We start from the raw sequence: 23,292 nt of genomic DNA on the forward strand, positions 1-23,292 counted from the left end.
TTAAATCTGAATTTGAATTGTCAACTTGAACCAATCTGGCCATTCTCATTAATAAGATGTTTTTACCTACAGAAGAATTTTTTTTTATAACACAAAATAATCTGCAGATGCTGTTGTCAAAGGAACACTCACAATGCGCTAGAGGAACTCAGCAGGTCAGTCAGCATCAGTTGAAAAGATTAGTCGACGTTTCAGTTCTTCAAACCCTCCCCAAAGTTCTTCCTTCAGTCCTGACGAACGGTTTCGGCCCGAAACGTCAACTAATCTTTTCAACTGATGCTGACTGACCTGCTGAGTTCCTCCAGCGCATTGTGAGAATTTTTTTTTTGTTTTTTTGCTGCTTGCTCTGTAAACATTAGAGAATGTTGTGCATGAAAATCCCATGAGATCAGCAGCTTCTGAGAAACTCAAAGCACCCTGTCTGACACTAACAATCATTCCACAGTCAAAGTCACTTAAATCACATTTCTTCCCCTATTCTGATGTTTGGTCTGAACAACAACTATGTCTGCAAGCAATTATGCATTGAGTTTCTGCCTCATGATTGGCTGATTAAATATTTGCACTAATGATTAGATGCATAGGTAGCCACCAAATGTAATTGCGCTTCAAATTTTAAAAAGTATTCATATAATCATTTCTGAAACTGGATTTAGTGATACATTAAATTGTTAAGTACAGAGATGAAGAGCAGATTTACTTTTTACAGATCTAGTCTAACAATTTATTTACTGTCATTCAAAGCCCTATTAAATTACAAGGAAGGAATTCAATTTCAAATGCTTTTGGTAATTTTGGAGATTTGATGACTCATATATGCGACTCAAAATCAAGGTGTCAAGTACTATACCGAATATTGGCACTCTGTTCAGCAACATGCCAATTATTTAGTTTTGCAGACAACAAGTTCAGCCATACCCGATCTCACTCTGAGCAACTATCATTCTCCATTGTAGATATTATAAGGCAGTAAAATTTTAGTTTGAGTTCAGCTCATTGTCTTCTTGCACCCAGTGAAATCCCATCATATGCTCATGCAGATTTATAGTTCAGTTCTGTTGTAGCAACAACTTCATTCCTTTGGCATTATCCCAGACCATTATCAAACAAAAACAAAAAGCTGGGGTCATATATGGAGATGTTAAAGCCAATGACCAAGAAATTGGTCAAAGGGATAGTCTTCAGGATTTTTTTTAAACTATCAAAATGAGAAAGCGTTAGGGAAGTTTTTCTTTGATGGGCGTGGCGGGGATGAGGAAGCACAATTTTCCAGAACTTATGACCTTGACAGATGAAGAGGCAGTGGAAACACAAGTGCTTCAATCTGGGTATGGGCAAGGAACCAGAGTTGAGGTTTCAACTGAAGGAAATTATAGGAAACATGGAGTAAATGAGGTGCTCGAGGAATATAAAGAATGTAAAAAGAATCTTAAGGAAGAGATTACAAAAGCTAAAAGAAGATATGGGGTTGCTCTGGCAAGTAAGGTGAAAATAATTCCCAAGGGTTTCTACAGTTATATTAATAGCAAAAGGATAGCGAAGGATAAAATTGGTCCCTTAGAGAATCAGAATGGACAGCTATGTGCGGAGCCAAAAGAAATGGGGGAGATTTTGAACAATTTCTTTTCTTCAGTATTCACTAAGGAGAAGGATATTGAATTGTATAAGGTAAAGGAAACAAGTAGGGTAGTTATGGAAACTATGGTGATTAAAGAGGAGGAAGTACTGGCGCTTTTAAGGAATATAAAAGTGGATAAGTCTCCGGGTCCTGACAGGATATTCCCTAGGACCTTGAGGGAAGTTAGTGTAGAAATAGCAGGGGCTCTGATAGAAATATTCCAAGTATCATTAGAAACGGGGATTGTGCTGGAGGATTGACATATTGCTCATGTGGTTCCACTGTCTAAAAAGGGTTCTAAGAGTAAACCTAGCAATTATCCGCCTGTGAGTTTGACGTCAGTGGTAGGTAAATTAATGGAAAGTATTCTTAGAGATTGTATATATAATTATTTGGATAGACAGGGACTGATTAGGAACAGTCAACATGGATTTGTGCGTGGAAGGTCATGTTTGACAAATCTTATTGAATTTTTTGAAGAGGTTACTAGGAAAATTGACGAGGGTAAAGCAGTGGATATTGTCTATATGGACTTCAGTAAGGCCTTTGACAAGGTTCCACACGGAAGGTTAGTTAGGAAGGTTCAATCGTTAGGTATTAATATTGAAGTAGTAAAATGGATCCAACAGTGGCTGGATGGGAGATGCCAGAGAGTAGTGGTGGATAACTGTGTGTCAGGTTGGAGGACGGTGACTAGTGGTGTGCTTCAGGGATCTGTACTGGGTCCAATGTTATTTGTCATATACATTAATGATGTGGATGATGGGGTGGTAAATTGGATTAGTAAGTATGCAGATGATACTAAGATAGGTGGTGTTGTGGATAATGAAGTAGGTTTTCAAAGCTTGCAGAGAGATTTGGGCCAGTTGGAAGAGTGGGCTGAAAGATGGCAGATAGAGTTTAATGCTGATAAGTGTGAGGTGCTACATTTTGGTAGGACTAATCAAAATAGGACATACATGGTAAATGGTAGGGCATTGAGGAATGCAGTAGAACAGAGGGATCTAGGAATAATGGTGCATAGTTCCCTGAAGGTGGAATCTCATGTGGATGGGGGGTGAAGAAAGCTTTTGGTATGCTGGCCTTTATAAATCAGAGCATTGAGTATAGGAGTTGGGATGTAATGTTGAAATTGTACAAGGCATTGGTAAGGCCAAGTTTGGAGTATTGTGTACAGTTCTGGTCACCGAATTATAGGAAAGATGTCAACAAAATAGAGAGAGTACAGAGAAGATTTACTAGAATGTTACCTGGGTTTCAGCACCTAAGTTACAGAGAAAGGTTGAACAAGTTGGGTCTTTATTCTTAGGAGCGTAAAAGGTTGATGGGGGACTTGATAGAGGTATTTAAAATTATGAGGGGATAGATAGAGTTGATGTGGATAGGCTTTTTCCATTGAGAGTAGGGGAGATTCAAACAAGAGGACATGAGTTGAGAGTTAAGGGGCAAAAGTTTAGGGTAACATGAGGGGGAAATTCGTTACTCAGAGAGTGGTAGCTGTGTGGAACGAGCTTCCAGTAGAAGTGGTGGAGACAGGTTCGATTTTGTCATTTAAAAAATAAAATTGGATAGGTATATGGACAGGAAAGGAATGGAGGGTTGTGGGCTGAGTGCAGGTCGGTGGGACTAGGTGAGAGTAGGCATTCGGCACGGACTAGAAGGGCTGAGATGGCCTGTTTCTGTGCTGTAATTGTTAAAGGGTTATATGGTTAAAGATACCTGCTACAGTAGAATATGAAAGCAAGGATAAGAGTTTCAAAATGAAGTCACAACTTTATAGGCAGCACAGCTTGTAAACTGCTCCCTCATAGCTCCAACAGACCAGGTTCAATCCTGGCCTTGGGTGCTGTCTGCGAGGAGTTTGCTCACTCTTTCTACTCCAGTTTCCATTCACATGCCAAAGGCTAAAAGTCTGTAGGTCAATTAGTAGCTATAAGAACATTCAGATAATCGGAGATAACAAAGACACAAATACAAGATCTGACAGTAGCCAAGTCATCAGTACTAGGTACAGTATTTTTGTCAGATGTACACCAAAAGGCTTCTGTTTTGTGTGTCACCCACAGATCATGCCATATATATGTAATTAAATCAAGGAAGTAAAAAGAAAATAGCACTCAGAATATAGTAACACACGGAATTTGGAGGAACTCAGTAAGTCAGGCAGCATCTATGGAGGGGAATAAACAGGTGATGCTTTGGGCCTTCACAAGGTTCAGTTCAAGAGTTCATCTTTTAGCACATGAGAGGAACTATCTTGGGATTAGTGGAACGTACTCTCAAACTTCTGTATCTTCAGCCTGATGAAAGAGGGGAGAAAAGAGAATGACCAGGGTATGAGGGGTCTTTGATTATAGTTGCTGTTTCCCCAAGGCAGAGGGAAGTGTAGATTGAGTCACTGGAGGGGGAAAAGTCAGATCATGCTCTGGAGGAAGACTGTCTTGTTGACACCACAGATGTGATGTAGGAAACTCAATAATGCACATTTTAAAAGGTCAAGTTCAGTTTAAGATGGTAGTTGGGAGAAGGATGGAGTTATCAGCAAGCAAATAGTGCTTGTGAAATGAACAATGATGGTATCTTTGGTCTTCATCTACAACATAGAACATTACAGAATGGTACAGGACCTTCAGCCCATGATGTTGTGCCAAGCTCTTAACCTACTCTAAGATCAATCTAACCCTTCCCTCCTACATAGTTAAAATAAATATTTTGCTAATTCCACTGAATTCCAGCTTGACAATTTAAAGACAGTGGAGAGGTTCAAGCAAAGCAGTTGCAAGGCAAAGTTAGATGACACTTTTACACATCTGGAAACAGCTACCTTTTGTTTAAGACAATTTTGTCATTAAAAAACATGTAGATGAGAACTAGGAGGGAGGCAAGGATTGACCCTTGGGAAAATTACAAAACACAACAGTATGAGTAAAGGAACAGAAGCCATTGACAGTGATTTTTTTGGCTATAACTAGACTGAAAAATATGGACCTACTGAACTGGACAGTGGGTAAAAGTCTTTTTTTTTTAAGAAAATAGGCATCCGTTAGTCTCATGAGACCATGGATTTGCGCCTTGGAAGGTTTCCAGGGCACAGGCCTGAGCAAGGTTGTATGGAAGACCAGCAGTTGCCCATGCTGCAAGTCTCCCCTCTCCACTCCACCGATGTTGTCCAAAGAAAGGGCATTAGGACCCATACAGCTTGGCACCAGTGTCGTCACACAGCAATGTGAGATTAAGTGCCTTGCTCAAGGACACACACACTGTTTCAGCCAAGGCTCGAACTAGTGACCTTCGAATCACTAGACGAATGCCTTAACCATGCACCAACATGGGTAAAAGTACAGTCAAACATTTCAAATCTAATGGCTCCAAGAAAAGGGGGCATGTTTCTTTTGTCACGATCATCTGCCTAATATGATCCAAATTTTTTATAGAAACTTTAAGCCATTCTTAGTCCTGGGGTCAAATACGCTGTCTTCCTGCAATCTAATCTGCATTCCTCTCAGTAGAAGCAATGTGACAGTGCAAATAATTGGCAGATTAGCAAAAATTGAGACCAAAGACTGGAAAGCAATTGGGGGAAGCACTTAAGTCAGATAAATATCATATCAAGTCAGACTGGTACAGGATCCTGATTCCAAATCTCCAGTGTAATGCTTTGAGAATCTAACAAGACCACCCTTCCCCAAACTCTAGGCTTCATATGAACAGCTAAACAATGCCAGCAAGATTCAGATCAGAATCAGATTTATAATCACCGGCATGTGTTGTGAAATTTGTTAATGCAGCAGTAGCAGTTAAATGCAATACATAATATAGAAGCAAGAGGGGGGGAAAAAAATAAATAAAATTACAGTAATCGTTGTTATGTACCCCGTAACTGGGTTGCCAAACCAGCAGAAATGGACCACTTAGTTGGAGTCTGGTTTAACAGAACTAATAAAGTTTTATTAAAGAAATAAGTAACAGTACTCTAATCATAAGGATATAAATGCAACAAGTTAGCAATGATAAAACACACATGTACACAGAACTAGGGTAATAGGAATCAATCAAGCTCTATCGCAGTCTAGGGGTAAAATGATCAGTCTCAAGTGACGCAGAGTTCAATTCAGCTTACTACAGTTCGCAGTAATCGCTGTTGTGCTGTGGGGGGGGAGAAAGAGGAGAGGAGAGGGGGGAGAGGGGGGGAGAGGGGAGAGGGGGGGAGAGAGGGGAGGGGAGGGGGGGAGAGAGGGGAGGGGAGGGGGAGAGGGGAGGGGGAGAGGGGAGGGGGGAGAGAGAGGGGAGGGGGAGAGAGAGGGGAGGGGGAGAGAGAGGGGAGGGGGAGAGAGAGGGGAGGGGGAGAGAGAGGGGAGGGGGAGAGAGAGGGGAGGGGGAGAGAGAGGGGAGGGGGGAGAGAGAGGGGAGGGGGGAGAGAGAGGGGAGGGGGGAGAGAGAGGGGAGGGGGGAGAGAGAGGGGAGGGGGGAGAGAGAGGGGAGAGGAGGGGAGAGAAAAAGAAAGATATGCAAATCTGCTTCAGCAGACCTTTGATGTTCTTCGCAGTTAGATCTCGGGCGGACCCTTTGTTATGCCTTCTGTGGTCACCGACTGTGACCTCTCCGCTCCGGATACGACCGTTCTTCCGCGGTGAACCCGGCACCCAGGCAAGGGCGGACACACACACCAGGTTCCCACCGATCGTACCCTTTCACCCTGTGTGTCTATGGTCGGTTCCCGCGACCAGACCTCCAAACTCCCACCAACTTGTGGAGGCACACTGCTCTTCCAGGGTCTCGTTATCTCGTGATCTCGTGGTGTGTGTCGTGCCTTAGCGAACCTGTATTTTTTATCCCCCTGCTGGGGTATCGCCTGTCCATCAAACTTCAAACAGTTCAGGTTCAAAGCAACCGGTCTGTCAATACTCGGAACTGTGTCTCTTTTCGTTAATCTCTCTCTTCTCTCTTATTAGCATTTTGAATGTTTCTCCATTGTCTCCCTTATCTCTCTCATCAGCATCAATCTTCTGATAACTTGGTTTGTTGTCACATCGCATATTGAATAGATTAAAAATCATACCAAAAACAGAAATAATATATATTTAAAAAGTGAGGTAGTGTTCAAGGGTTCAATGTCCATTTAGGAATCAGATAGCAGAGGGGAAGAAGCTGTTCCTGAATCGTTGAGTGTGGGCCTTCAGGTTTCTGTACCTCCTACCTGATGGTAGCAGTGAGAAAAGGGCATGCCTTGGGTGCTCGAGGTCCTTAATAATGGGCGCTGCCTTTCTGAGACACTGCTCCCTGAAGATGTCCTAGGTACTTTGTAGGCTAGTACTCAAGATGGAGCCAACTAAATTTATAACCCTCTGCAGCTTCTTCCGGTCCTGTGCAGTAGTCCTCCGCCTCCCAAACCAGACAGTGATGCAGCCTGTCAGAATGCTCTCCACAGTACAACTATAGGAGTTTTTGAGTGCATTTGTTGACATACCAAATCTCTTCAAACTCCTGATGAAGTATAGTAGCTGTCTTGCCTTCTTTATAACTGCATCGATATATTGGGACCAGGTTAGGTTATCAGAGATCTTGACACCCAGGAACTTGAAACTGCTCACTCTCTCCACTTCTGATCCCACTATGAGGATTGGTATGTGTTCCTTTGCCTTACCCTTCCTGGTCCACGATCAGCTCTTTTGTCTTACTGACATTGAGTGCTAGGTTGTTGCTGCGACACCACTCCACTAGTTGGCATATCTCGCTCCTGTATGCCCTGTCGTCAGCATCTGATGATTCTACCAACAATGGTTGTTTCATCAGCAAATTTATAGATGGTATTTGAGCTATGCCTAGCCACACAGTCATGGGTATAGAAAGAGTAGAGCAGTGGGCTAAGCACACACCCTGAGGTGCACCAGTGTTGATCGTCAGCGAGGAGATGTTATCACCAATCTGCACAGACTGTGACCTTTCAGTTAGGAAGCTTCAATAGGATCCATATCCAGAGCACTGTCTGTCTAGAGATAAAACTTCCAACAAAATGTTTTTTTCCAGTTAAGATAAAGCTTACAGTAAGTCCTTTAACACATATATCCTCCCCCATAACCTGCTCTTCCTATTCAAACCTCATCACCGCACCCACCAACCCCCAGAGAGAGCAGATTGATCCATTCAAACATAGCAATACCACCTTTTCTCTGGTACTGATGAGCAGTACAGCTAACACAAGGCTCTTTTCTTGCATGAGGTATGACTCTAACCATTGGAATGCTTTATCCGAGGTGCCTATTGACTTTAGTTTCATCGGGGTTGTTTGATGTCAAAGACAATCATCCTCACTTCACTATTTGAACAATCACAAACAACAGAAAATCTGCAGATGCTGGAAATCCAAGCAACACACACAAAATGCTGGAGGAATTCAGCAGGCCAGGCAGCATCTAAGGAAAAGAGTAAACAGTCGACATTTCGGGCCAAGACCCTTCATCAGTCTTTTCCATAGATGGTTGGCCTGCTGAGTTCTTTCAGCATTTTATGTGTGTTGCTTCTCTTTTAGAATATACTTTTGTTCCAACTTTTGGACCAAAACTGTGGGAATAGACAGACTGGGCAGTAACTATCCAAAGTGGATTTGTACTGCATTTTGTTAACAGGACGCATCTTGCAATCTTCTGTACAGTTGAGTAACTATGTTTGGTAACTATGTTTGGTAACTATGTTTGGTAACTATGTTTGGTAACTATGCTGAAACAACTTGACTGGAGGTATGGCTAGATCTGGGGTGTGATTCTTCAGTAATAATAGTTATTATTAAAGGTTTCATTGCCTTTGATTTGATAAAATATTAACTGACAAATATGGAGTTGAACATTTTGTTATAACTGAAGGAAGGTCATTAGAGAGCTACTAAGTGCTTCAGCCAAGAACACTAGATAACGATTTCATAAAACAATGTCCTGGGATTGAGATGATTGATCTTCAACAACCACAGCCCCCTTCCTTAGTGTTTGACATGCCTCCAGCGAGAGACAAGGTCACCAGTATGTAACAGTTAACTGAAGGTATTGCACACTCTATCTCCTATCACAACTACTACTACTACTGCTGCCGCCTAGGGGGCCTAAGTATATATCACTAAGTATAGACAAATGAGGTCGTTATTAGCATTTTGTGGACAGGTCATACCCAAGTAATTTTTCAACCCCTTCCCAATCCTTCTTCAAGGACTCCCATCACCCTGATCACACTCACTTCTAGCTGAGTACAGGAGCCTTAGGACCCACACCACCAGGTTCAGGAACTGTTATTACCCCTCAACCATCAGCTCTTGAACCAGAAAGAATAACGTCACTCAACTTCACTGAACTTCTCCCACAACCGATGGACAGTCTCATGGCTTTTCATCTTGTGTTCTCAATATTTATTGCTTATTATTATATATTTTTTCTCTTTTGTATTTTTACAGTGGTCCTTTGCGTATTGATTGTCTGTGCATCTTGTTGGATGCGATCTTTCATGGATTCTATTCTGGTTTTTGGATTTACAGTGTATGCCCCAAAGAAAATTAATCTCAGGTTTGTATATGGTCACAAATATTGTATTTTGATAATAAATTTACTTTCAATACCAGTAATGAGTATAATAAAGAATAAAACACTGAACATTTTTACCATTGTATTGCACACACAGTATCTATGGTATTCCACATTCAAGGGCTGAACTAAAAATTAGCAAGTAGACTGTGAAATCAAGGCAGAGAGAGGTAAAGAGGTAGTGCCTGTCTGTTTGTAGCTCTGTGTTTGTATGTTTAGATCACCAAGGAATATGAAATGACAACCCAAATGAATATTGAGAAATGGAAGCCGCTGGAACATCAGGGCACTGCAGAAAAGGAGCAATATACTTTTTTGTATTATGAACCCATTGTAGATTTCTGTATCTTTTCTCTTTATGGCACTGATACATTAAAATAGACAGCAGGATATAGAAATAATTTAATACAGAATTCCAATCTGACCAATTTGCCACCTCTAGTTTCATTCATTTTACAATCAGTGGCAATGACTTCAGTTGTATAGCTTCAAAGCTTTGAACCCCTCTCTAAAATTCTCCATCTTCCACATCCCTCTTTTCTCTTGTAGAAACTTCTTAAAAACCAACTGAGTAAGCTTTAGAATGTGACTCAATGACATATTTTACCCCCAATTAGACTCCAGTGAAGGGCCTTGGAATGCCCCCTCCATTAAAGATGCAACATAAATGACAGTTGCAGAAAATACATTGTTCCACCCGATAAAAGATTTATAGTTGAACTTCATGCCAAAAATATTCAACTCTGAACACACAGAACTAGATGTCAGTTGTATTGTTCAATGTGCATACCGTAAATTTCGGTGTATAAGCTGACCCCTCATACTATAATAAGGGAGGAGATTAGTGGGAAATAACCTTGACCTAAGAGAAATAGAATTAAAATCAATGTGGATCAAGGTAAGAAAAAAGGATGTGAAGATCAATAAGCACCAAATAATAGTTGTCATGTTGCTGCGCTTGTTCTGTGGGGTGCATGGCTTATTTTGATTGTCAAAAGTCACCTTCATTGTGATTGGTCAGTTTAAGAACTGCAGTTGCTTTTTCCCCATTGGTTAGCTGTCTGGTGTCCAGTTTCAAATATCCCAGTATAAAAGAGCATGTGGTAGTGGCTTGCTAACTCTTCCTTTGTTTAAGGCAAGCAGCGTAAATAGCCATTGGAAAAGTATGCTCTGCATGCACTTTTAACGAAGTACGTTTGTTGAATTTTCAACTTTGTAGATTCTGTAACTTGGGGAACATGAACATTTGGTCAAATTTTTACTGTCTGTAAATAAATGATTAATACAGTTATTCACAGCCAGTGTTTTCTGTCTCACTCACCTTCCTGCAAACCTGATTCAAAGGTACAGCAATATAACTTACAGTATATATGGGCTGGAGAACTGCATTATGATATGGACAATGGCATTTATCCAACACTTTTCTAGATCAATATGTTGAGAAGGGACCAACTAGGAAAAGATTATTATGAATCTTGTTTGGTGCAATGACAGTGAATGACTGTTGTCAAGAATTACTGTGAGGGATGAAGTATAATATAATCAAATTTTACATTGGATTCCAGAGACATATAGCTCAAACCAAAAGAAGGATTTTAAGTGCAAACAAAAGAAACTATGAAGCTATGGAAGAACAGGAGACTGTGGCTGATGAGAGGAATATTCTGAAAGGCATGACAGTGCGCTGGCAACAGCTAGATTTTAAGGAAATGCACAAATTCCTATATTCCTTTAAGATACAAAAGCCCAGAACGAAAAGTGATTCATCTACGGGTAGCCAGAGAAATTAGAGATTGAATTAAGTTTTTAAAAAGATACTTGATTGGTCATCAGAAACAGCTCCAGGTCTAAGAACCTGAAGCCATTTTGGAGCCCAGCAGAAGAAAAGCGAGAAACTGATCAAGATGAGACTGAATAGCAAACAACCCAAAAACTTGCTGCAAGAACTTTTATAGGCATGTCAGAAGAAAATGTATCAGTGAGAGTAAATGTTGGCTTATTATCTAGCTCTACAAAAGGCACACAATATCTGCGGGACATTCTAGAGCATCAAGGGTAAAGTGAGAACAAGGGAATGAGGAAATAACAAGTCATAAAGTAGGACAAGCAATCCCCAAGATGCACAAGGTTTCTATTGCTCAGAAATTACCTTAAACACATCTTTTTCATGTCGAAGATGTCCATTTTCTATAGCTACCCATATCTCAATGCACTAAATATACTGCTTCAATTGTTTCGTTGCATCAATCATCTTCTACGTTCACCCTAACACTAAACATAATTAAAGGAACATGTCCTACATCCAGTTATTAACAATAAAATGTTTCACGATATTCATTATTACTATCTTGAAAAATTCTTTAAAAATTTATGGAGAATTTGTATAGATAGATTTCTACAAGTCAAGTCTATTGTAACCTAGGGGAACCCTGTATTTGACAAGATACTGTAAAGCATACAAAATGCTGTACGATCTCAACAGGTCAGCCAGCATCTATGGATGGAAATAAACAGTTGACATTTCAGGCTGAGACTCAGCAGGACTGGAAAGGAAAGGGCTGACCTTCCCTTCAAAGATGCTGTCTGACCAGCCAAGTTCCTCCAGCATTATGTGCGTGTTGCTCAGCATATCCAGGTTTTGACGAATATCCTGTGTCATTAGAGAAGATGGTGCACTTTAAAATTGGAGTCCAAGCACCTGATGATCCATATACAAGGGCTTTGAAAGACAAGACTTTAGAGATGAGGATACTCTGGTCATCGTCTTCCAAGGCTCTATAGAAATGATCAGAAGGTATAAAGTATGACTTCACTTACTTCAGAAAGCAGAGAAAGAGAAAACAGGGACATGCAAACTTCAACCTGACAGTGGTGTTAAGTAAAATGCTGAAATCTATAATGAAGGAAGTAATTGCAAATAAAAAAACTTTAAAGAGTAAATGGATTCAGCAGAGTCAGCACGTGTTTAAAAAGGGGGGGGAGAACACATTTGTTCTGCTTGAGTTCTTTGATGATTTAAGTAGTAGGATAGGTAAGGGGCATCCAGTGTATTTGGCTTTTGTTAAGATCCCACACATGAGCCTGGTCAACACAGTTAAAGCACATAGAAATTGAGACAGAAAATTAGATACTAGTCAGAAAGCAAAGGGTGAGAATAAACAGATCATTCTCAGGTTGGCAAAATGTAATTAATGGAAGGTATCTAATAACAGTAGGGGTTTGTACTTGGAGTCCAAACTCTCCTTGATCTAAATCAACAATTTACCTGAAAAGACTAAATGTTATATTTCCTAGCTTTCAGACAATGCTAAACTCGGTGGGATTGCGGGTACAGAGTATGTACGCTACAGGAGAACATGACAAACTCAGTGAGTAGACTGGATCATGGCAAATGGAAGAGTGGGGATGAATGAGAGGGGGAGACAGCACAAAATGACAAGAGAGAAGAGATAGTAGTCGGACATGGTCAGTGTCAGAAAATTATAGGAAGCGTGTATGCAAATAGGATCCTGGAAGTCAAAAGCTGCAGGTTCTCTACCAAAATGCACAAAAGGGTAGCTGAATTGATGGTCGCACAAACAGAGATAAATGGTTATAATCTAATAACTATACCAGAGATATGATCGCAAAATGATTTATGTTGGAACTTGAATATTCTATTTGACACCAAAAGAATGGGAAAATTGTAAAATTAAGTACAGTAAATATGATAAAAAGAATGACATTAGAACAACAGAGATAAATAACCTTTTCTCAAAAGGTTGCTAGATAGAATCAGTTTAGGTGAAGCATAAGAAATAAAATCACTGGTGGGATAGTTAATAGGCAACTTAATAGCAGCCATTTTGTTCAGCAAAAAATTACTCAACAGCTATCATGAGTGACCTCAAACAGGATATCAACAGTCAAATCGCGTGATAATGAGTTCAGGGAACATATTCATGTGCCCTCTAAGCCAGGCAGCATTCTGGTAAACCTCTTCTGCACCCTCTCCAAAGCCTCAACATCCTTCCTACAGTAGGGCAACTAGAACTGTACGCAGTACTCCAGATGTGGCCTAACTAGAGTGTTATAAAGTTGCAACAGATAAGTTGTACTTAACCCTAAGAGTACGTAGGAAAGCATAGGTTGGCATTTAGAATTCTGACATTGAAGGCATTAATAAGCATTGGTTGCAGGAAGGGTGAGGACTGGGAGCTCAGTGTTCCAGGATTCCATTGTTTTAGACGTGAGAGAGCAGGAGGGATTAAAGGGAGAGAAGTGGCATTACTAGTCAGGGAAAATGTCTTGAGTGCACTGACAGGACAGATTGGAGAGCTCATGTATTATGACACTGTAGCTGTTAGTAAGCCTTAGCTGCAGGAGGGGCAGGACTGGCAGCTCAGTGTTCCAGGATTCCAGGAAATAGCCTACTTTTGATTTGATAATATGTATGGAGATAAAACTACTTAGCCCTTTCAGCTGGGGAAGAGCAAGCATAACAACAGAAGAATGCATTCTGCTTGAAAGTAGCAAATGCAGATCCAAAACCAATGTCTTAAAACTTAAAAATATACAGTAGATCTACATGTGAACAAAAGAACCAATGACAAAGGATTAGAAATTATATTAGAGAATATGATATAAATGAAAACTAAACAAAACAAACTGCAAATAAAAATAAAGACGACAAAATTCTGGAAAAGCTCAGCCATTCAGCAGCATCTATAGAAAGAGAGCTATCAGTTCAGGTGCAAGACTCTTCATTAGGCCTGAGAAACAGAGAAAAACAGAAGTTAGTTTTCAGTGGTAGTAGGGATGGATAGATCAAAGGAAATAGCTCTGATTAAAGAAAGACCAAATGAGTAAATACAGTAGTAAAAAGAACCACATAGGATCAAATAATGCTTCTTTGTATAATGGCCTGCTAATAGCAAGGCTTTGATACAAGCCAAAGAGTACAAGTTATACTTAGTCAAAATGATAAAAGGCAGAAAGAGAGTTACCAAAAGATGGAGAAATCAACATTGCTCTTTTAAAGACAAAGACAAGGAAATTAATTATAGAAATTGTATAAATAACAGGCATTAAACAATTTTTTTTCCACAAGAGAGATTGAGAAGATGTGCAGAAATAATTGAAATTCAGCAGGGAAAATGGAGTGAGAAAAATAATCATTCTCACTGAAAGGAGTATTTAAGCTACATACAAGGGTACTAAAGAAAGAGGATGCAGAGATCATGGATGCACTAATTGCAACCTTCAAGGGTTACACTATATACTGGAGAGATCCCAGCAGATAAAGTTGCAAATGTCACACCATAGTTTAAAAAAGGGCAAAAGAAAAGAATACAAGCTCGTTAACCTCTGCAATTGAGAAAATGCTGGAACTGTTTGTAACCAAGTGCCACGCACTTAGAAATCTGCAAAAGTGGGGTGCCATTGAGATCAGCTATGGTTTCTACTATTTACAAATTATCTTTATAATTTAGGCAAGGTGACCAAAGATATTATACTGTAGTAATTATAGGTGTGAGAAATACATTTGTGATGACAACACAAAAAACTAAGATAACAAAAAAAAGGTTCTGCTACTGGAAAGCTATAGCAGATGTAAGATGATGTGAGGAAATTGAACTTTCCACTTTGGCCAGAAGAACAGAAAAAAAGAATGCTAATTGAATTGTGCAAGACCAGTAATATTAACATATACAAAACAAAAATGTAGTAAGTGGGCAGACAAATATGTACACAAGACACATGGGTCAATTGTGCTCCTTCGGCCCATCGACTCTGCTGTTCAAATGAAGTGTTAGCCTATATTACAAGTGAAGAGGTGTACAAAAATAGAAAAAAAAATTGCTACTTTACTCCCTTTATTTTAGAAAGAATATACTTATCTTGGAGATTTCAGTAAAATATGAAATATTTTATAAAATATGAATATCTTGTGCAAGAACATTTACCATATTTAACCTATAGAGTTTAGAAGACCTTACTAAAATATAAACAATGGATACAGACGGAATATTTCCTCCAGTAGACAAGGCTAGGAAAAGTACAGTGTCTTAGAATAAGGTGCTAACATTTAACAGAGTTAAAATTCCATCAATCTGAAACATCAACGGTTCCTGCCTCACTAGATACTGCCTGAACTACTGAATATGCTATATTTTTTTAAATTTCAGATTTGCAGAATCTGCATAATTTTGCTTTTACAAAATCAGGGTCCATTTTGGGATTTCAGTAGTAGCTTTACATTCAATTTTACATTTAACTACTTGTTTCCTCTTCTCTCTCAACTGCAGTATTATAGGAAAGATTATTGCAACCGATTTTGTTTTTGGAAGAACAATGGGGAATGAAAGTTTCCAGTACTATCTCGACAGCTTGAAGAACATGTGTTATTCTTTTCCAGGTGCAATGATCAATAGTAATCCTGACAAGTTGGAGTTGGTATGTGAGGGACTGAGAAATGTGTAGCCCGTTTAAATGTGGTGGCAAAAAATTCTGAACAAAGCATATTCTAAAACCTAATCTGTAGATCACCAAATGTTGATTTAAAAAAAATTACAAATAAATAATAAATAAAACCAGGTAGGAATCTATAGTGTGATATCCAGTTAACCCATTTTTGTGTGTGCTTTGTTTACAAATATTAATGAAAGAAGAATGCGACATGGATATGCTCAGTGTAACTGGATTGGAGCTCATCATGTTACTGAAAGAATTGCTGAACACAGTGTAAAAACTGGCATCAAATGTGAAAAAGCTGCCAAGGTGCAGAGAAAAAACACTGGGCCATGCACAGGAACAAACTAAAGTGCTACTTTAATAAAACAAAAAACAAGTTTAATTCACTGATGTTCCAGCACTCCACTGATGTCATTAGCAAAATTTTTTAAAAATGCACTATTTTGCTGTTCCTTGTATAAAAAAAATCATGCCTTATGAAACTAAAAATTTACAGTTAATCAAATATTATTTGGACTGCAGTGTTGATCTAAAATTTATAAAGTTGCACTGATGTGACACGCCATCATATCTTTTCCTCAATGCTAAAATACATTAAAGGATCCATTGGGACCAAGAAGCCCCTGCAGTTCTTCAGTAATCGTCAATTATTGGTGCAGTCTCATATAATGTTTAATATAACCTAATGCTTTTTATAGACACACATTCAATGTTAAAAAAAACAGCAATGCTTCTCTGTATTCTGTGTAAATGTTTTATTGAATTATGTTTTGCCTGAGTTAACCTATTTACTTTAAGAAAACAAAGCTCATTGTTCTGTTAAAAGCTTAATGTTTAATACTTTGAATGGTCTGGAATTTAAATTACTGTATTATGACTGAATACTTGCATAAATACAACATTAAATCACCAACCAGTCTCTTAAGTACTGCTGGTGAAAGGTCGCTCTTTGTTGTAAAATACAAAATCAGGAAAATACTGCAACCGATTTGTGCATGGACATGAAATAAAACTAGTTGAGTAATACTGAGAGAGGAACACATGATTTAACTCCCCCAATCTTCAGAGTAATGCATGGAATTTTATGTCCATTTGAGAAAGATATTCAATGATGCAAGCATCTTTCAAATGAAATGGACTTAACCTCTCTTATGTACACATGCCACCCCATCTCATTGAATGTAAGCTGAGTGAAAACAGAACCTTAAAATATTGAATCTAAAAGAAACTGCAGTGTTTTCAGAAACTCCCAGGAAATGGGACAAGACCAAGGATCAAGCCAAAATCCACTGCAGTAACTTACAATACAAGCAACCAACCATTTGACTCAACAGACCTACGCTGGCTATCAACAGAGCAAACCAATCAGTTCCATTCTCCCTCTTAATTTCATGAAACTGTAAATTATTCTCACTTTCATTTTCTCAATAACTTCCCTTAGATTAATTTGTCACTAACCTACAGAGGAGTAGTGTACATAGCCAATTAAGTTACATGCTTTTGAATTGTGGGAGGGAAAACAGAGAACCTGAAGGAAATTGACTCAGTCACAGGGAGCAAGTACAAATTGTCAATATAAAGCACAACTGATCAGAATCTAACATGCTGCACCATTGTGTCACCACAACGGCAATAATATGACAAAGAAATGGTGAAAATTGAAGCTTTGAGTGGTCCATCATGGCTAGAATGAACTCCTGCCTGAGCAAAGGCCTGGACCCACTGCAGTTTGCCTATCACCACATACAGCAGATGCAATCTCACTGGACAACAGCAATACCAACATCAGGTTGTTGATTATTGATTACAACAGTGTTCAACGCCATCATCCCCTTGTTGCCAACACAGGATGTATGCTTAGCCCACTGCTGTACTCTCCCTACACTCATGACTGTATCGTTCAGAACTGCTCAAACACCATCTATAAATTCGCCAATGGCACAAATGTCGTTGGCAGAATCACAGATGGTGACGAGGTGGTGTACAAGAGTGAGATCAATCAGCTACTTCAGTGATGTCAATGTCAGTAAGCAAGGAATTGAATATGGCCTTCAGGAAGGGGAAATTGGAAAAACATAATTGGGGACATAGCCTCAATATTCGGGAGAGTAGAATTAGGATGGAGATGAGGAAGAACTGCTTTTCCCAGAGAGTGGTGAATCTGTGGAATTCTCTGCCCAATGAAGCAGTGGAGGCTACCTCAGTAAATACAAACCCCATTTCCAGAAAAGTTGGGATATTGTCCAAAATGCAATAAAAACAAAAATCTGTGATATGTTAATTCACGTGAACCTTTATTTAACTGACAAAAGTACAAAGAAAAGAGTTTCAACAGTTTTACTGACCAATTTAATTGTATTTTGTAAATATACACAAATTTAGAATTTGACGGCTGCAACACACTCAACAAAAGTTGGGACAGAGGCATTGTGTTACATCACCTTTCCTTTTAATAACACTTTTTAATCGTTTTGGAACTGAGGATACTAATTGTAGTAGATTTGCAATTGTAAATTTTGTCCATTCTTGCTTGATACAAGCCTTCAGCTGTTCAACAGTCCGTGGTCTCCGTTCTCTGATTCTCCTCTTCATGATGCGCCATACATTTTCAATAGGAGATAGATCTGGACTGGCAGCAGGCCAGTCAAGCACACGCACTCTGTGTCCACAAAGCCACGCTGTTGTAGCCCGTGCAGAATGTGGTCTGGCATTGTCCTGCTGAAATAAGCATGGACGTCCTGGGAAGAGACGTCGCCTTGATGGCAACATATGACTCTCTAAAATCCTAATATACGCCTCAGAGTCATTGGTACCTTCACATACATCCAACTCACCCATGCCGTGGGCACTGATGCACCCCCATACCATCACAGATGCTGGCTTTTGCACCTTTCGCTGATAACAATCTGGATGGTCGTTTTCATCTTTGGCACGAAGAACTCGAACACCCGCTTTTTCCGAAAACTAGCTGAAATGTGGATGCATCTGACCACAGCACATGGTCCCACAGTCTTTCAGTCCATCTGAGATGAGCTCGGGCCCAGAGAACTCACCGGCATTTCTGCATAGAGTTGATGTATGGCTTCCTCCTTGCATAATATAGTTTCAAGTTGCATTCCTGGATGCAGCGACAGACTGTGTTGAGTGACAATGGTTTTCCAAAGTACTCCCGAGCCCAGGTGGCTATAACTGTCATAGTAGCATGACGGTTTCTTAGGCAGTGCCGCCTGAGGGTTCGAAGATCACGCGCATTTAACAGTGGTTTCCGACCTTGCCCTTTACGCACTGAGATTTCTCTGAATCTTTTCACAATATTATGTACTGTAGATGTTGAATGACCTAAACTCTCTGCAATCTTGCATTGAGAAATGTTCCTTTTGAACTGACTAACAATTCTCTCACAAATTTTGGCACAAAGGGGTGAACCACGACCCATCCTTGCTTGCAAAGACTGAGCCTTTGATGGACGCTACTTTTATACCCAGTCATGATACCTCACCTGCTACCAATTAGCCTGCTTAATGTGGAGTCTTCCAAACCAGTGATACTTGAATATTCTGTGCACTTTTCAATCTTATTTTAACTCTGTCCCAACTTTTGTTGAGTGTGTTGTAGCCATCAAATTCTAAATATGTGTATATTTACAAAATACAATTAATTTGGTCAGTAAAACTATTGAAAATCTTTTCTTTGTACTTTTGTCAGTTAAATAAAGGTTCACATGAATTAACATATCACAGATTTTTGTTTTTATTGCATTTTGGAAAATATCCCAACTGGGATGGCAGGACTTTCATATGAAGAAAGACTGGATGAACTGGGTTTGTACTCGTTGGAATTTAGAAGATTGAGGGGGGATCTGATTGAAACGTATAAAATCCTAAAGGGATTGGACAGGCTAGATGCAGGAAGATTGTTCCCGATGTTGGGGAAGTCCAGAACAAGGGGTCACAGTTTGAGGATAAAGGGGAAGCCTTTTAGGACCGAGATTAGGAAAAACTTCTTCACACAGAGAGTGGTGAATCTGTGGAATTCTCTGCCCTGCCACAGGAAACAGTTGAGGCCAGTTCATTGGCTATATTTAAGAGGGAGTTAGATATGGCCCTTGTGGCTACAGGGATCAGGGGGTATGGAGGGAAGGCTGGGGCGGGATTCTGAGTTGGATGATCAGCCATGATCATAATAAATGGCGATGCAGGCTCGAAGGGCCGAATGGCCTACTCCTGCACCTATTTTCTATGTTTCTATGTTTCTGGAAATGGGGTTTGTATATTTAAGACAAAGTTAGATAGATGTCTGCATGACAGGGGAATTAAAGGTTATGGGGAAAAGGCAGGTACGTGGAGATGAGTCCATGGTCAGATCAACCATGATCTTATTGAATGGCAGCGCAGGCTCGATGGGCCAGACGGCCTACTCCTGCTCCTATTTCTTATGTTCTTACATACAGCAGTTCTCATCGAGGAGTCAGCACTGAAAAGGTGAGCAGCCTCAAGCTCCTGGAGTCAACATCTTGGAATATCTATTGTCAGCCCAACATATTGATGTAATTACAAAGACGACATGCTAGCAGCTATATTTCATTAGGAGCTTGAGGAGTCTTGGTATGTCACCAAGAGACCCTGACAAATTTCTACAGGTGTATTTCTACCGTGGAAAGCATTTAACTGGCTGCATCACTGTCTGGTACGGAGGCACCAATGCACAGGATCCACAAAAGCTGCAGAGAGTTGAAAACTCAGCCAGCTCCATTGTGGTCAATAGCCTCCCCACCACTAAGGACATCTTCAAAAGGAAGCATCTTCAAAATGCTCCTGCCTCAGGCAGCAGCATTCATCAGGAAGGACCCTCGCCATTCAGGCCACACCCTTTTCTCTCATCAGAGAGGTGGTACAGAAATCTGAAGATGCACACTCAACGTTTTAGGAACATCTTCCCCACCACCACAGATTTGTGAACAATCCATGAACACTACCTCAGTATCTTGCTCGCTTTTTGCACTGGTAATTTTTAGGTACTGCACTGTACTGCTCCCACAAAACAACAAATTTCACAATATATGTCAGTGATAATGAACCCGATTCTGATTCAAGAAAGCACATAGTCTGAAGTGATAGTCAACACCCTACTTAACTGAGAATATACCTCACATAATGACTAGTTACATGTTATTTTACGAAAAAAGTATCTTTGTTTAAATTAGGACATTTTCAGAATCAATTACTTCAGAGAAAAGAAACATGGTACAAGGTTTTAAAACACTTTTGCATATTTTGGTAATTGCATGAACTTAATAATAAATACTTAACAATTCATTATTAGAAATTTTTCTACTCACTTTCTATTAATTCATGTAAGTTGCTATTCATGAAATTGAAAAATTGAAAATCAGCTTCTGGAAATTTGCATAGAATTTAAGATGGCAGAAATATGACAAGTGTGGTTGCAAGGAAGGAAGTATTTGCATGTAAACCACGCTCAATAAACCAAGCCCTCTTCTTTACTTGAAATGAATTAAGACCAACTTACTGTTTCTTCTTCAGTTTCTTCAATTTCTTCTGTTTTAAAGCCAAAAACATTTCTCCGCTTCACTACAAGAAGGTTGGAATCATCATGGTCATCAAAAGCATCATCATCATCATCAGTGAGCTGGAGTGCTGCTTCTTGTTTATCCTCTTCTTCTTCAGTGCTTGGATCGTTGTTATCAATGGAATCATCCAGAAAGCATAAATTGTCCTTGTTAGCTATTTTCTCTTTGGTTTTCTCCTTGGCCTCTTGTTCGGAAGAGGTCTGTTTCCGAAATAGAACCTTAAAGTCTTCTAATTCCTCATCAACTCCTTCTTGAGAGCTTTCTGCTGCAGTATCATTCACAACAGCTGGTTCACTACCTTCGGCTATATTGCTCATAGAAAGCATTTCTCTTTCTTTTTGTGCTTTCTGAAGAAATCTAATTCGAGGAGGAACAGCAAGACCCAAGGAGCTGTAATAAGAGGGAACATCACATATTTCACAACTTGATCTTTCAAAGTAAGACAGCACCCAAGTAGGTCACCTCCTGTTCTACTGTCATCATAAATCTTCTTTCCCTTCTTTATTTATTTATCCAGAAGCACTTTGAATCTATTTATACTATTCACCTTACCTTCTCAATGTGGTCACACTCTCACGACTCCAGATGGAGAATCAGGTTATTTAAGGAAAGGGAAGCAAAACAGAACTATGTGTCTACTTCTATCCCCACAAAAGAATTCACTCCATCCAAAACAAAATAATTTGTCCATTTCTGGCACTACAAACTCTTACTAATCTCTAACAAAATTACAAGGCAGTTTGTGCATTCCTTGTTCGTGTGACAAAAGAATTCCAGCTGGTTTTCTATATAAAGTGGGCTTTCTGGATTCTTTTCAGGATCTTGTCATTTTAAAATCAGGCAACATACATCAAAGTTGCTGGTGAATGCAGCAGGCCAGGCAGCATCTCTAGGAAGAGGTACATTCGACGTTTCAAGCCAAGATCCTTCGTCAGGACTAACTGAAGGAAGAGCTAGTAAGAGATTTGAAAGTGGGAGGGAGAGGGGGAGATCCAAAATGATAGGAGAAGACAGGAGAGGGAGGGATGGAGCCAAGAGCTGGACAGGTGATTGGCAAAAGGGATATGAGAGGATCATGGGACAGGAGGCCCAGGGAGAAGGAAGGGGGGGGGACCCAGAGGATGGGCAAGGGGTATAGTCAGAGGGACAGAGGGAGAAAAAGGAAAAAGAGAGAGAGAGAGAGAGAGAGAGAGAGAGAGAGAGAGAGAGAAAAGAATGTGTGTATATAAATAAATAACAGATGGGGTACGAGGGGGAAATGGGGCATTAGCGGAAGTTAGAGAAGTCGATGTTCATGCCATCAGGCTGGAGGCTAACCAGACGGAATATAAGGTGTTGTTCCTCCAACCTGAGTGTGGTTTCATCTTTACAGTAGAGGAGGCTGTGGATAGACATATCAGAATGGGAATGGGATGTGGAATTAAAATGTGTGGCCACTGGGAGATCCTGCTTTCTCTGGCGGACAGAGCGTAGGTGTTCAGCAAAACGGTCTTCCAGTCTGCGTCGGGTCTTGTCAATATATAGAAGGCCACATCGGGAGCTTCGGACGCAGTATATCACTCCAGCCGACTCACAGGTGAAGTGTTGCCTCACCTGGAAGGACTGTCTGGGGCCCTGAATGGTGGTAAGAGGGTAAGTACCAGGAGGGAGATCAGTGGAGAGGGATGGGGGGGGGGACGAATGGACAAGGGAGTCGCGTAGGGAGCGATCCCTGCAGAAAGGGGGGTGGGCGGGGAGGGAAAGACGTGCTTAGTGGTGGGATCCCGTTGGAGGTGGCAGAAGTTATGGAGAATAATATGTTAGACCCGGAGGCTGGTGGGGTGGTAGGTGAGGACCAGGGGAACCCTATTCCTAGTGGGGTGACGGGAGGATGGAGAGAGAGCAGATGTGCGTGAAATGGGGGAGATGCGTTTGAGAGCAGAGTTGATGGTGGAGGAAGGGAAGCCCCTTTCTTTAAAAAAGGAGGACATCTCCCGAGTTCATCAGCAACTTTGATGTGTGTTGCTTGAATTTCCAGCATCTGCAGAATTCCTCATGTTTACGATTTTAAAATCAGGATGGTTTTG

At 40.2% G+C, this 23,292-nt stretch overlaps 1 protein-coding gene across 1 annotated transcript in view; it reads right to left on the minus strand.

The window, feature by feature from the left end:
• Nucleotides 1–23,292, minus strand: part of ddx10 (DEAD (Asp-Glu-Ala-Asp) box polypeptide 10) — a 252,448-nt gene that overhangs the window by 142,549 nt on the left and 86,607 nt on the right. Inside the window, exon 13 of the mRNA XM_072263101.1 lies at nt 21,166–21,616. Within this exon, the coding sequence (XP_072119202.1) occupies nt 21,166–21,616 (451 nt within the window). The remainder of the gene's footprint in view (nt 1–21,165; nt 21,617–23,292) is intronic.

The sequence above is a fragment of the Mobula birostris genome, chromosome 7, assembly GCF_030028105.1.
Source record: "Mobula birostris isolate sMobBir1 chromosome 7, sMobBir1.hap1, whole genome shotgun sequence".
NCBI classification, from domain to species: domain Eukaryota; kingdom Metazoa; phylum Chordata; class Chondrichthyes; order Myliobatiformes; family Myliobatidae; genus Mobula; species Mobula birostris.